Genomic DNA, 16,251 nt, shown 5'->3' with positions numbered 1-16,251 from the left:
AGAGAGATGGCTCAGCAGTTAAAAAGCACTGGCTACTCATCCAAAGGACCCAGGTTTGATTCCCGGCACCTACATATCAGGGGACAAACATCTGTAACTCCAGTTCTGGGGGATCTGATGCCCTCTTCTGGCCTTCTCAGGGACTGCATATACATGGAACTCCCATGCAGACAAACACTCCTACACAAAAAGTAAATATTTTTATTTTTCTCCATTAATTTATTATTTCATTTTACATCCTAATTATAACTCATCTCCTTCCAGAATCCCCTCCAACATATCCCACCACCCATTCTTCCCTCTCCTTCTCAGAGACGGGAGAGGTCGTCCATGGGTAAAAACCCACATTGGCTCATTAAGTCACTGCAGAACTAGGAGCATCCTCTCCCACTGAGGCCAGACAAGGCAGCCCAGTGGAATCTAAAGACAGGCATCAGAGTCAAAGAGGACCCTGCGCCAGTTGCTGAGGAACCCACATGAAGACCAAGCTGCCATCTTCTATATATGTGCAAAGGGTTAGGGTTAAGGTTAGGATTACTTAAAAGAGTAAACAGACACTATGGAGCTATGACCACAGTGTTCCTAATTCATTTACATCAGCTTTCCTTTATAGTAAGCTGGGCCCATGAAGAAAGCTAGGTTTGAAATGAAAGCAAAGCTCTCTTTTGTTTCTCAGTGTCTGATGCTGCTGAGTCCTCACACGAGATGAGTCTTTAAACCTAAGGAGACATTTGGCTGCCCCTCTCCCCCACCAATGTAAAAAATGAAGCTGCTATTTAGCCTCCTAGAAAGGAAAAGTGCTAGAATTCACGTGTGATGCTACAAAACCTTTCAGTTTGGGTTTTTAACACAACATCCTTCGGAGCCATGCTGTGCCAGTAGTCTTGTGCAGTTTGTGTGACATGAAGCCTTGCTCCCTGCAGCGTGCACACTAATGTTTGCTCCAGGGTCTGTGGGCATCACTCTCATGTTTGGCTTCTTCTGTTGAGCTCGACGGGCACGGCAGTTGGAGGTCATCACACGAGGGCCCCCTTTCTAATTGTCCCAGTGCCTCATATTCAGCCATTGATGGCTATTTAATATTTTTGGAGGCAGTGAGGAAATCACTCATTTCTTACGGGAAATCTCACGTCCAGAAGTTAGTGAGATTTAAATATGAAGAATCACTTAGGAATGAAATTATGTATTAAGTGATCTATTTCTAGAGACCCCCCCCCCCACTCCACCTATTTTTCTACTGTCCTGTGTTGGAGCTCCAATGTACATAATATTTGCTGAGCTGAGTATTAACTAGACAGATCAGAATTGACAGATGAAAGGCACGCTAGCTTTAAAGTGGTTAAAGGAAACCGCTTGGACCAGCCACCTGCTAGCTAAGCACCTAACGGGGAGACTTGTTTACCCGTCAAACGTGATTTGTACCTGTGGTTCAGTTACCAGTTTGAAAGGCACACTTTCCCATTATAAGCTGGGCTTATATATATAAATTCTTTATAGCACAAGCTATGCCTGTTTATTGAGTGCCTTATACATGCATGGAAAATGCAATTAAGTGAGTGAGCAGATAAAACAAAGGCCCGGTTTCTATCTAATCTGGCAGATGAATCACAGTGGCCCCAAGTGCCTTTTGTTTCCAACCTTTAAATATCTTTGACTCCTCTTCCCTAAATTAAAGGTTCTCTTGCCCTCTTTTGATATAGTTATAGGCCCCTGCCCCTTCCTTTTTAATCTGGCTTCTGTTTCTAAGAAAAAGCTTTAAGCTGACCCAGTCAGAACTGGCATAGGGGTTTGTGAAGCCTAGAAATAAAACAAGACCCAAACCCAAGGCCAAGTGTAACCCATAGCTTCCCAGCACAGTTGTGCTTAATTAATACATAATTATGTTAGAGTTTAGGTTCCTACGCTCAACTTCCTTCAGGACGAAGGTTATGAAGAGGATCCGCAGATTCTTTCCAGATTCTTTCCGCAGATTCTTTTCTGTGGGTGTCAATTTCAACAAGTTCCTTCCCTTGGGGTTTTTACAGAAATCAAAAGGTCTTTTGTGGACAGCCACGTAGTATGTGGCTGTAATCTCAGAACTAGGGAGACGGAAGCAGGAGATAAGAAGTTAGCCATTGTCCTCGGCTATGGAGTGAGGTCAAGGCCAGCTTGGCATATGTGAGACCCTACCCCACCCCCAAAATAATCCAAAGGAAAAGAGAAAAAGAGATAACATATAGAGTGACCAGGAGTCACCTGTCGATATAATATATTACAGTACTTGATACAAGCATATTCAAAAGATTCAGAAATTTTTACCATTGGATGCTCAGTGGGTAAGACCATTGGCTAAACAAGCATGAGGACCTGACTTCAATTTCCCAGAATGCATGCAAATACCCAGGCATGATCACATCCACAGATACATGACTGTAACATCAGTGCTGTAAGGGGCAGAGACAGGAGGAGCTCTGTGGTTTTGCTGGCCACCAGCCCAGCTCCAGGTTCAGTAAGAGACCCTATGCCAAGAGAATAAAGCAGAGCGTTAATAGAATAAGACACCCAGCATTGCTGTCTGGCCTCCACAGGTATGAGTAAGCATGTACACATACAAGCACACATATGTGCACATATATCATGCTTTTCAAATCACAAATATTTTCTCCCAAGTGGACTAATGCCAGTTGTCAATTTCTTCTCCGGAAGCAGCTGTTTAGGGGAGCCGAGCTGGTGTTAGGGACACCCTCCCACCCAAGCCAGTTCCTCCTCTCTCAGGAGTTGTTATGTTTACCCCCTGGGGGCTGGAGTGCGTTCTGTCTCTCTAAAATGCCACGTGTTTGTTAGCCAGGCTCCCCAGCAGGCTTCTCGCCTCTGGCACAGGCCACAGCTGGCCGCTTGCAAGCATGACTGCATGAGACTGCTTGGAGTGCCAGGACGGCTTGTCCCTCGCAGGACAACTTCTCTTCCCTGGACACAGAAGCGTTTCACACTTGCATTTTGGGTTTGTGCTATTTATTGGTGGAAACACTCACCTTCTGCATGGGGTCCAGACAGAAGCATTGTCAGTTAGCCTTGGAAGTCACTGTATTGAAATATACAGCCCATATTGGAATCTAATTTGGGATGAAAGGTAGCCGTTTGCTCCACTGTCACTATCCTGTGTCATGTGGTGCCCCTGGGCACCACAATAACAGTAAAAGCATCGTGGAAATGCCATTCTCTGGTGAATGACTGTCTAGTTAGTCCTTAATAGATGGACTAACTGAAACAGAAGTATTATAGCCTATGCTAGTTTGATTCTTGGGTATAACTCCATGTGTGTCTATTGCAACTTCTTTGTATTAATTTCCTAACATGAGCATGTCATTATAGCCCTTGGAAGTCACTTAAAAATGTTCCTTTGATCTGCAATCTAATTTGCATAATATGTGAACAAGAAAATTAAATTATCCAAAATTTAATTGCTTTGCAGGAAGTCATAATATATTGGTTTGGGTACTCCACCAAAGCTACATAAGTTGCTCTAGGAGAATTCTGTGAGCAGTGAATGCCAGCCTTGTGGTGTAGCCATTTGAAATGGTGGCACCTGTGGAGGTTATTCACCAGTTTAATGATTATTGACAGTACTCCCAACTCTAGAAGTATTCCTTGCTGATTACTGTAAATCAGACTCAGTTGGTGCCATCGTAATGTGATCTTCACTGACAGGTCTCAAATATAACTGAGTTTTCTGACTGTAGTAGTAAGTTTTGTGTATGTGCAGAATAGAGCCGAGGAATCTGCAGCATACCCCACTGTCTATTTCAATGTGCATCTTCAATCTTGTGTTTCAGTCACGTGTATCCATGTTATTCCTGAACTTTTAGTGCTGAGTTAGCATTTGGCTGCTCCAGTTCTTCCCCAAACCTATTAACCACACACACTCAGGGAGTTCGCTGAGTGCCTCAGACCAGAGAGGGGAGCAGGGACTCAGGGTGGCACTCACTGTTTAAAGGCAGGAGGTCTCCAAGCAGAGGTCACTGAGCCATAGCACGCATGTAGCTTCAGGGTGAGAGTATGAGAACACGCTGCTGAGCTCGAGCCCCAGAGGACTTGCTTCAGATGCTGATGCTGATGCCACTGGCCTTGGGGCTCTGAGCACAGCTGCTCTGGGTTGGTAGACTTGAAACAGCAAGGTTAAAAATGGCTGGGGTGTGGGGATGGCTAGAGAGATGGACCCACTGTGCAGAACACTTAGTTGCTCTTCCGGAGGATGCAGCTTCAGTTCCCAGCACCCACATGGTGGCTCAAAACTGCCTGTTAGTTCCAGGGGATCCAACACCCCTTCTGACCTTCAGAGACACCAGGCACAAACAAGCATACAAACACTCACGTGTATAAACTCAGGTTAAATCTTTTCTAAACAAATGGAAATGTTAGCAGCTCAGGGCATCTTTGTCTTACCTCGAGACCACCTTCAACCAGCCAACTTTTTGTTCTTTGAATCCTGATTTAATATGATTGGATAGAATTGGAGACAATACACTATAAGGTAGTCAATTCCTTGTATTTATTATAATAGTCCTAAAATATAAGTAACTACTTTGCAGTCATATGCAAAACTTTATCATTTCTTAAAAACATAACACAGACTTTTCATTTATATTGTATACATCGTTTTGCTTCATAGTATTTATATTTTTTAACTTATAATCTTATAGATGCTAAACATATATCCAAGTCTCCAGATGATATAACTGGTCTTGTCCCTTCTGAATATAAATAGAAATGCTATTAGTAATAAATTAATGAAGATCAATATCCTGGTTTTATCATTTTTTAGCAACTACAAAATAAATTATAGAATAAATTGAATTATAAAGCATATATTAGGCAGCTCAATAATAAAACAGACAATTCAATTAATTATAACTTACTTTCAGTTCTAAAATTGTCTCCTAAAGCAATTTCAAAACTTTGTAAATTAAAAAGTTTAATTATCCATTGTGCCTGCTGAGAGTTATTGTACCTACAGGGGGCAGGAATTAGGGTAGGAAACAAAAGCAGTTTTCATTGTCTTCTGGCCTCAAGAGTTTGAAAAGAGCACCCTCAGTTACAGACATAGGGGAGGGGAGTAGGGGGAAGGCAGGAGGGAGGGAGGAACGGGATGATACAAGGGATGGGCTAACAATTGAGATGTAATATGAATAAATTAATAAAATATTTTTAAAAATAAAAAAAAAGAAAGAAAGAAAAAGGAAAGAGCTAGCACTCACAAAGCAGCAATTAAGAACCAGGCTGCCACTTTGGAAATCTATCTGATGCTATCTCAGAAAACTGGGAATAGATCTACCTCAAGACCCAGCTATTCCACTCCTTGGAATATACCCAGAAGATGCTCCAGCACACAAGAACATTTGCTCAACCATGTTCATAGCAGCCTTATTCATAATAGTCAGAACATGGAAACAGCCTAAGTGTCCATCAGTAGAAGAATGGATAAAGAAACTGTGGAACATTTACACTATGGAATACTACTCAGCTATTAAAAACAAGGAATTTCCAAAATTTGTGGACAAATGGATTGAACTAGAAATGACCATAATGAGTGAGATAACCCAGAAGCAGAAAGAGTCAAATGGTATATACTCACTTATATCTGGACACTAGCCCAATGGATATGTCCCATGAAAGTCTTCATTTACCAGAAAAGTGGGACAGAGGGGAGGACATCCTATTAAGATTGTAGGTGAGAGAAGCATGGGAGAATGGGGAAATAGAAGGATCCAGAGGGTCCTAGAAACCTACAAGAAGAACATTATGATGGGCAGATCTGGCCCAGGGGTCCTACTCAAACTAAGGCACCATCCAAGGACAATACGTGAAGTAAACTTTGAACCCCTACCCAGATCTAGCCAATGGACAGGACATTCTCCACAGTTGAGTGGAGAGTGGGGTCTAACTTTCACACAAACTCTGGTGCCCCATATTTGACCACGTCCCCTGGATGGGGAGGCTCAGTGACACTCAGAGGAAGGATAGCAGGCTATCAAGAAGAGACTTGATACCCTATAAGCATATACAGGGGGAAGAGGTCCCCCTCAGTGACAGTCATAGGGGAGAGGAGTAAGGGGAAAATGGGAAGGAGGGAGGGAGGAATGGGAGGATACAAGGGATGGGCTAGCAATTGAGATGTAATATGAATAAATTAATAAAATATATTAAAAAAAAGAACCAGGCTGCCTTTCAGTGCCCAGAGCAATGGTTCTCAACCTGTGGGTCACGACCCCCTTTGGGGCGCCATATCAGCTATTTTGTATATCAGACATTTATATTACAATTCATAGCAGTAGCAAAAATACAGTTATGAGCTAGCAACAAAATAATTTCGTGGTGGTAAGTCATCACTACACGAGAAATTGTATTAAAAGGTCACAACATTAGAAATGTTAAAGAATCATTGACCTAGATAAAGACACACTCAAAACCTAGACATCTATGCTACCTGGACCACCTTAAGCATCTTTCCCATCTCTTCCCCACAGGCTTGACCCATCTATCACCTAGTTCATAGCACTGTAAATCATACTAGCCATCTGAAATACAGTGAGTGCTGAGGTAGCCCTGCGTTTAAAAATGCTGGGTTTATTCAGGAAGTCAGAATAATAAAAGAGATAAGGGTTCTGAGGGGAAAACAAATCTTTCTAGTCTAGGATATGCCCTTCACAGGGAAGGCTGAGTGCTGTGTTTTATTCTACAATGCACTCAAATTTCTAGCATCTCATTGTGTGGCTATAACTCAAAGGTGAGGCGGCATGTGGCTAAAGGCAGAAAATGCAACCAATTATTTTTAGCTTCCTAGCATCAAACAAGAAGGAGGAGTGAACATTAGACGTCCTGGCCTTTTATTTGCAGATACTGCCTGGTTCCTGTCTCCTAACCATCTCTGCAATTAGGCTGTTCAATTCGGATTAAATAGAAAATTAAGAGAACAATGAGCTAGAGAGGAAATGAATTGACGTAATTTAGCACATACAATTGAGTCCAGAACAGCTCCCACATACAGTTGGGCTTAGCAGCTAAGCTTGCAAAGGTAAGGTAGCAAGAAGGTGATGAGGTTTCTGGGCTGGCAGCCCATGTCAGAATGAGATGCGAGACCCAGATAGGGCTGCTTATTAATGTTGCTCCCCAGAGCTTCTGGTGGTCTGCAGGGGCACCCACACACTGCCAAGTCCACAGCCAGGAGGGACAGATACAGAGCTCTATTCTATCTTACCATCTTCCACAACAATTCACTTTATTATTTTATTGCTTTTACTTACAGCTGCCCTAACATACCATAAGCAGTGTAACCAGCAGTAAAAACCTTAGCTTTTTGTAATCTTTATTGTGTTTATTTTTTTGTGCCTAGGCACCAAAAACAAAACAAAACAGCACAGCTTTCACCTTAAAGCAGTGGTTTTCAACCTGTGGGTCATAACCCCTTGGGAGTTAAACAACCCTTTCACAGGGGCCGCATAGCATAAACCTGTGTATCAGACACTTATGTTACAATTCATAACTGTAACAAAACTGCAGTTACGACGGGGCAACTAACTAACTGGTTGGGATTATCTGCAACATGAGGAACTGTATGGAAGGGTTGGCGCATTAGGAAGGTTGAGAACCACTGCCTAAAAGGAAATTCAAGTTTATTCTAGGGTGAAGTTGAGAGACCATGGTGCAGGAACAGAAATTTAGGTCACCCCAAATTCCACATTCCAACCTGGAAGCACTTTCGTGAGCTTTTATAGTTTTACAGAAATAAAGTTTAAAAGTTTAAGGCAAGTTTAAAATGCACTGGTGGGTACATCAGAGAGACAGTATTAGCAAGATGGCAAAAGGTTTTCTATAGGCCTCAAGCGATAACGTTCTGGCGTTTAGGTTGATAGAAGCATTCAATCTCCTGTCCCTTGCTAGTCAGAGTAGCCCTCAGACAGCCCGTGTGTAATTCACGGAGCATTCTGCCCCCAGCACTTGATGTAAACAGCCTTAATGCTGTAACGGAAGTAGACAAAGGATATCAACAATGTGAGGTTGGGCAAAAAGGCCACGTGTAAACAAACTCCAACCAGAACATGGCACGTTCCTCCTGTCCCTGGCTCATTCGAGTTTGTACAGCCCCACAGCTAGTCCGCGCATGTAGGTTAGAGGCACTACATACCTATCCAGCCAAGCTGTTAGGAGGCACGCACTTCGGGACAGCATCTTTAAATGGGAATCCATCGTTTCAGATAATAAGCATCTGAGAGTGTTTCTCATCAGTCTCCTTGCAGCCCCAGCAGCGTTAATATTTTACCTGAGCCTCGGGTTTCCCACCTGGAATAGAAGGAATTTGGGTGATGTTCAGAAGACCCTGTGATTATAGAAGATCTAGAACCTTACCCCTTCCCCCCCCAACCAAAGCTGAGGGACAGTGTGTATTGTGTAGAAGGGAAGGTTAAAAAATGTCAGACTAAGAGGGATGACTGTTGGGTAATTCAGATAGGACTGTAACTCCAAGATAAACAGCACGTAAAAGTGGAAATAGATCCAAAATGTTCTATGTGTTCACCAACTCATAGAGATGTAATATGAATAAATTAATAAAAAAAAAAAAGAAAAAGAAAAACAAACTGTAAAGGAAATCCAAGACATAGACCCTCTCCCACTCTGGCTGGCAAAGCTGAAGACAGTACCCTGAAGGCACTGGCTGATCTGAAGTACCATAACAGCTTCTAACTACAAACACGGTGTAGTTAGGGTGGGAGACGCCGCTGAGGCTCCTCACCACTCTGAAGCTGGACTCCAAGCCGTGGATTTCTGCACGGTGACTGGGGCTTCCAGCGTGGGAGCCATGCCTGGAAGCAGGTGAGATGAAGAAGATGCCGCGCTCTGCCTCAGCATGCAGTCACAACATGAGTTCTTGGGGACAGGCTCTCCAGGAAGAAACAAGAATAATACTGAAAACAGAGTACCAGCATCAGAGCTGCAGCGTTTGTGTTTAACTGTTCACAAGACAGAGCACATACCTTGATTCTGACCGCATACCACAGTATCTGATGGGCTGTCGTCACTCAACAAGGAGGTTGCTCTAATGCCAGGCTCTCCGTGGAATTTTTGCTGATTTCCCAGTTGCGTTTTAGGCTGAGCTAGGCCTCATGGAGAGACTAGGCTCTGAAAAATAGAAGAGTTAAAGAGAACCAGCCTTTTTTAAAACAAAGACTCAGAGCCAGAAAAGACTGTAAGAAACTGATGGGAGCCCTCCCCCTGTTGAAAGCCACCTCGAGGGGGTCAGAAAGTGCAAAATCAAACTTGAGTTTATTAAATCAGCTCCAAGAACAACCGTGAGGCAGTGATGGGAAGAGAAACCAGAACAATGATACAACTTATAAATTAGATGAGAAAAAAAAAAATGCTAAGTTAGGGCATCAAGAGGACAAGGAGAAAAGGTATTTCAGAGGCATGGCTGGTCATATCTTGGTATCCAAGTTTAAATGAAAGAAGAATGTAAAGATCATGTTTGCCAAATCAGAGAAAACAAGAAGAGAAATCAATTAAGCCAGAAAGAGAGTTAGTTCCATGTTTATGTGCTCTGATGGAGGTACATACGGATCCTCAGTAGGGAAAATCTACAGGGCACATAGGAAACTAAACAAAATGTCCAAGGATGCTCTTCAGGATGCAGAGAAGAGAACCGGGCGTCGTTAGCATGAGAGTGGTAGTTAAAGCTGTAGACTTAAATGTGGTTGCTCAGGGGAGAGAGAAGAACAGAAAGGGAACATTGAAGGGCATTAGTATATAAAGGGTGCATAGAGGACTCAAAGTCAACAGGAAGAAGGACAGGCCATAGGAAACTAGACAAGCAAGGAATAAAGGCTCAAGAGAGAGAGAGAGACAGCAGTATGGACGGAGGCTGAGAGGGGTAAATAAGGTCACCGCACTTGGCAGTGAAGTGGTCATGGTGACCTAGATTGTGGCCCCGCAGTGGAGTGTCCAGGGCAGAAGCCATGCTGCAGAGCCTAACGGGTGCTTCAGAGCTGCAGACAGATGATGCAGTGCAGTTGCAGGCGTAGGTTGTGAGCAGTCTGGAGGTGATGGAGAGGAAGAGATATAGCCAGACGCCGGTGACAAGGTTATCTCGGATAAGTTCGGCTTCTCTTCCTTTAGTCTGTTTTTTTTTGTGTGTATGTGAATATCATCAGAGTGTATTTATAGAGCAGGAAAGTGAGGTTAATAATGCACCGATCCAAAATGAAGCAAGAAGAGTGGTTACGGGCACGAGGCCCAGAGGGAGGGAGGAAGTCCTCAGCTGAACAGAGAGGCCTTGTAGGAAATCAGGATTCGGTTTTCATAGAAATGGTCATAGACTTTGCATAGTAAAACATTTAAATAAAAATGCTAAGAGATATAAGGCAAAAATAGTGAAGGTTTTAATCCAGATCTATTAAAGGATTTGATGCAAAAAAAAAAAAAAAATACTAAGGGTTTTAATTTTAAAATGTTGAAGATATTGAAGCAGTTAGCCATTAGACAAATGAATCTTGGCCTCATTTTCTAGGGACAGGATCGGCAGACAGCGTGGCCTTCCCTTCTCCACTGGATTTCTCTGGGTGGGTAATGAACACACGGTAACACTGAGGCAGGGCTCCCAACACAAAGCAGGGCACCCCAGAGGCCCATGGGAAAGGACGGGAATGGGCAGAAATTACCTGGTGGAGGGGGTGGTAAATGGTGGCACACTAAAGACCTTTAGCTCTTCCGTGACACCTATTTTGCAGGTGACGTTGAGATACCAGAAGCATTTCAATGTCCCTTTGCAGCATACTGGTGGTAACTGCAGCATGATCAGTTTAACTGCCAATATTTTTAAGAGAGTAAAGAACATATATTCTGGTTAGATACACCGAGAGCGAATTGATGCTAGAAAAAGAAGCAGAAATGCATGCAGAATCAGCATGTCAGAGTATAATTTGGCATGGTCTGCCAAGTAGTCAGGTCCTTGGAATCAGGAGTAACTTGATAAGTCAGAATATATTGTTGCTAATGAATAAAAGATTTTATTTCAAAAGCAAGCACATATTATTAACAGTAAATGCATCTATGGAGAATCATACTGGCCACCAGGATAACTCGTGAGAGGAAACTTGATGGTTTTATGTATCATCTCCAGTTCTCCTTTCAGATGTTTAGTACCCGCAGGTCTCACAGGACTCAGGAACAGATGCACTGACTTGCACAGGGAGCTGAAGTTCTATAGAAAAGACAACAAAAGAGTTTTGCATACAAAGTAATAGGAAAAGGCACAGTTGGTATAAATGCTAGAGCTACTGACTGCCTCTGGGAAGGAATGGTTGAGGAAGGTTTGCAAAAGGAAGTGAAAAATTATTTGTATTTTTTTAAGAAAAAAAAAATTAAAACTCAGATGTCTTGTTACACGGCTTTAATTCCAGCACTTGGGAAGTGGTGACGGGGGGGGGGGGGGGGGGGGGCAGCGGGATCTTTGTGAATTCAAGGCTGGTCAGGTCTACAAGCAAGTTTCAGCACAGTCAGGGCTGTGTAAAGAGACCCTGTCTCAGGGGGAAAAAACAAAGAAAGGAAGGAAAGAAAGGGAAGGGGAGAAAGATACGGAGATGAGGGAAGGAGAAAGGGAAGGAAAAGAGAAGGAGGGGAGGGAGAAAAGGAAAGGAGAGAGAGGGAAGGGAAGGAAGAGGAAAGAAATGAGACAGACACACTATGGAAAAGAACGCCTACTAACAATCTTTTTTAGAAGACTTTTTTTTTTAATGTGTATGTGCATATAAGTACAGTATGGCCACAGAGGCTGAAAGAGGATGTGAGATACCCTGGACCTTGAGTTATAGGCAGTTGTTTGCTATGGATGTGGGTGCTGGGAACCAGACTCTGGTCCTCTGGGAGAAGCAAGTGTTCTTAACTGTTGGACCATCTCTCCAACCCCTGCCAGCTGTCTTAGATACATTCTTTCCATAATCACGTCTCAGTCGTTAAAATACCTCAGTGATGTAAAATGCCAGTTACTGTCTCCATACCACTAGCGTCTGTTCTGCGCATTAGGACCGGGTTTTACCAGACTAGATTTAGGACTTCCTAAACTTTCTTATAAAGTACCTGTGAAACCTGTTTTGGAAACTTTAATATAAATTCAGAACTTGATTCATCATCTGTAAATTGTTTTTTTAGTATATTCCTCTTTGCATGAAAACTTAATTTACATAGCCTGCCAATTAAACTCCTCATGTACATATGCTAATTATTAATTTATTATCAGTATTCTTCCAAGACTGTTTTAAACTGCTAGAGTTGATTTTAAATAACAATAAAAATCAAGTTTGCTTTCATATTTTACCATTCCTATAACCAGGCTAATATGGAAAGATTTATGAAAATATTGCATAGCATTTTACCTTTCCAAATAACCAATAATCTTTTAAGCTGTTGATCATTTAGACAATGAGTTCTAAAATACTACCATTTCTTAAATCTATAGAGAGTTTGTAGAAATGAGAGATTTTTCCTAAAGTTTTGCACATTGAAAAAAGGGCAAAGCTAAGACTGAAGCAATGGTTCAGTGGTAGTCAAGAACATTTATTATTCATCCAAAATGACCCGGTTTGTTCCCAGCACCCACACGAGGCAGCTCACAGGACCTGATACCCTCTTCTGGTTACCCCGGACACCTGCAACTCACATACACATGTGAGTGTGTGCAAACATGTCTGTCAGGTCTTTTTTGTTTTTAATTCAACTATACTTTAATTTGTAAAAAAAAAAAAAAAAAAAAAAAAAACACAACTAATGGGATCAACTTCTCTAGATGGTAAATTCCATGTTGATCTTTTACTGTCATTATAAAAATGAAAAGAAATAAGTAAAGTACAAATCTTTGGGTCTTACCCTGGCTTACACAGGATACCCTGAGAGAAAAATCAGACCATAGCTCTCCAAAGAAAGCCAGGGTCTTGGGATATCTGTTTGTCCTACTGATTACAGTTCTAAAGTTGGAAAATGAATGCAAACAACCCCCCCCCCCCCCCCCCGGTAAGACCTGGCACAACACAGGTTAGCATCCATCATCCGGAAGTCTAAAATGCAAAATGTTCCAATTGCGGGTGTCTTTGGTGTCCTATTCGTTTTCAAAAGGTTTGACATTTTGAACCATTTCAGTGTTTAAATAAGAACCATGAAGTTGAGCAAACTCAAGGCAAAAATCCAAAAGCCAGAAGAACTGAAATCTGAAAGATTTCTGGTCCCCGGTATTTTAGATTTGAGATTCTCAGCCTGTTCTCAAAGGTTAATTTTTTCTATTGAAAGTTGTTTTACCATGCCTATTTATTTGTGACTATATTAAAGACTGAGAAATATTTTGAGTCAAAGCATAGTTTCAACTAGTGTGTATAGTGTATTGGGGTTTTGCAGATTGTGGAGTTCTGGGGAGTACCCTTCCCATGCTTTACATCCCATCACTGTAACCAAGGAAAGCTTTGCCCTTTAGCCCGTACCTCATCCAGCATGGTCCACAAGGCAATCAATATTTTCAAATACAATGCTTCTAAGCAAAGCAGACCCAAGCTTCTTTATCAAAACTCCCAAGTAATGTTGTCTATGGTCTCTCTGCAGCTAGACCCTGAAGCTAGCACTATTCTAAAAGAACTTCAAATTAAACTCAACGGCGTTCTGGATGAGCTCAGCATCACTTATGGAGAAAGGTAAGCGGCCTGACTAGTTGTCTGACTGTGTCAGGATTCATCTGTAGTGATCACTCATGTTGCTTCATCTTCTCCGAAAAGCCTTTCGTGACCCCAGGATTCAAGAGTGACGCCTTGCTGAAAGATGGCCATACATGCTTCACCCTGGTGGTATCCCCAGCACCCAGATCTGGGCTGTGATGTACTCAGTTACTTCCCTCGCTTTTCTCTAGGGGCAGAAACCTTAGCTCATAGCCATTTGCAATGCCAGTATGGACTAAAGAGCAGGGAGTTGTGGGGAGGATAGAGGGAGGAAGAAGAGGAAACTTCCATCAGAAGCATGTGTTCTGCTCGAGCCTTGCATGTCACTGTCCTTGTACCTCAGAAGAGCCATACTCAGCTCCATACCAGATAACATCAGTGCGACTTAGGGTTCATGGTCCAACTACCTCACACACAAGAGATTAGAAACAATGGGCATCTATATTTGTAAAAATCAACTTACCTCATCTATGGTACGTGCCTAAAGAAAGAGAAGTGGCCTGAGATGTTTACTCTGCCTCTGTATGAGACAGCAATTCTTTTACTAGCAATTATTAAAAACAGGTGTAAATTAAATATTATCTTTGAAGAGGTTCATTAATTTAGTATAAAATTTGTTTTAAATATTAGTTCAGTTAAGTGTTTGCTGTTAAGATCTATATGGCAGAACTATGCAGCAAAAACCATAAAGTCAAACCGTGTGACAGATCTCACATGGAAGATTTATTAAGGGAGGGGATACAGAGGCAGCCTCTGGGCAGAGGGAAAGAGAATGGGGAAGGAGTGGGTCCTTTTATAAGGGGGTGTAGGGCACGCACAGGAGAATGACAAGTTGCCTGTGGCGACAGTGGGAACATGTTGCATCTTGGTGGCTAGCTATGACACATCTGCTGTTGCTAAGTCCCTGGAGCTGTCTGGGAGGTTCCTGGTTGCTAACAGTTGCCTATCAATTTAAATTATGTGTTCAATTTCCCAGTGTGGCTGCAAAATTATCTTTAGGGCAAAATGCTTTTGTATTGGGTTCTAGAAAGACAAATGATTTGTAAACACTTAATGATTACTAAGACCATATTCAATGAGAAAGACTGAAAGGACTCTGGAAGCACTGTTTTCTCAGATAGCAGAGTGAAGCATAATAAAGCCCCAGACTTAGAGTTCTCTAGATTGTCAGAGGCATGTTCTCAGCTCCTCTAAGCTAGAGGGGATGGAGCCTGTCTTCACAGCTCAGCACTGTGGAGCCTAGCGCACCTCTTCGCCCTCTGCTCTACACTGAGCTCAGTATTGTGCCTCTGTGCTGTGCTGTGCTGCTAGTGGCCTTCATGAGCCTGCTGACTCAGCCTAACTGTTAATCAGTGAGATGGAGGCTCCCGCTACCTTGGGTTTGAATGGCAGGAGTTATTTTGTTGACGTGGGGCTCAATTGCTCTGGCTTGAGAGGTGACAGTGACAGAGCCTTGGCTCAGCCCTAGGCTGGCCTCCATTCTTTTGTGATTTAATGTGTTAACTAAAGAAAAACATTACAGAACCAAAAAAAAAAAAAAAAAAAAAAACAAAGAAAAAAAGGAAGTTGCTTTTAGCTATGGAAGGCAGCAAGAAAGTATTTAGAGAAGTCAGAAGAAGAAACACAGAGTCTAATAAAGTGAGAGCTGCTTATGACTTGATGGGAAATGGCATAGCTGGACAGAGCGGAAGCTATTCCCCCTCTTACATTGGCTTTTGCAAACTGTCTAAATCCTCTCAGTGAGAAAGGTTGAATATATTAGCAAGATTGGTCATCCCATTGTTACTCCAAAGTCTAAATTGCATACTCCTTGGTTGTGAAGGAAAGATTGGTGCTGTCAGGGCTATGGAAGTGTGTTATTACTACAAGATTACCTTTGAGGACAGTTTTATTAGAGTTTAAAAGAAAAACCCAGGGAAGGCAAGCTGTAAATCCCAGCAGCTGCTTGGGGGAGAAGGGAGGAAGAGAGAGGGAAGGAGGGAAGGGGAGGGAGGGGAAAGGGGGGAGGGATAGAGGGAAGGAGGGAGAAGAATGGAAGTCAGCCATGTGGTGCAAACAAGGGCTCTAGAGGAAGCATAAGGAGAGCCAAAGTGCGAGAGACGCATGCTTAGAGCAGAGGCAGAAAGAAGAAAGGTTGCATCCCTCTGTGTAGCTCAGAAAACAGGTAGATTTATGAAACTGGAGGTGCACTGCGGCAGCCCAGCAAGCTGCCGTGTTGGAGGAAGGTTGGGAAGGAAACTAAACAGGCAGTTCCTCAGGCGGTCTCTTCAGCATGGCTTGGGGGTGCTCTCACCCCCCTGACAGGAGGTCCTGTAAGTCAAGTCATTGGAATGTTAGATCTCCACTCAGGCTGTAGACTTCTTTTTCTTGACCAGGATGAAATAGTTTCATTCTTAATGGGTCTTTATTGCAGCTGCGCCATTCCCTGACACAGAACATCCTATATCTTATCCTCCATACCAAAACTCATAGCTGCCCAGAACCCAATCTTTCATTATTTTTAAAATAAAAAATAAATTTAAAGTAA

The 16,251-nt window shown here is 42.6% G+C and overlaps 1 protein-coding gene across 1 annotated transcript in view; it reads left to right on the top strand.

The window, feature by feature from the left end:
* The window catches only part of Unc13c (unc-13 homolog C), a 426,680-nt gene that overhangs the window by 347,780 nt on the left and 62,649 nt on the right, over nucleotides 1-16,251 (top strand). The window contains 1 exon segment of the mRNA XM_051140226.1: nucleotides 13,615-13,703. Within this exon segment, the coding sequence (XP_050996183.1) occupies nucleotides 13,615-13,703 (89 nt within the window).

This window comes from Acomys russatus, chromosome 32, assembly GCF_903995435.1.
Source record: "Acomys russatus chromosome 32, mAcoRus1.1, whole genome shotgun sequence".
Lineage (NCBI taxonomy): Eukaryota > Metazoa > Chordata > Mammalia > Rodentia > Muridae > Acomys > Acomys russatus.
Note: the sequence above shows the minus strand (reverse complement) of the source record. Positions and strands in the feature narration are given on the sequence as shown.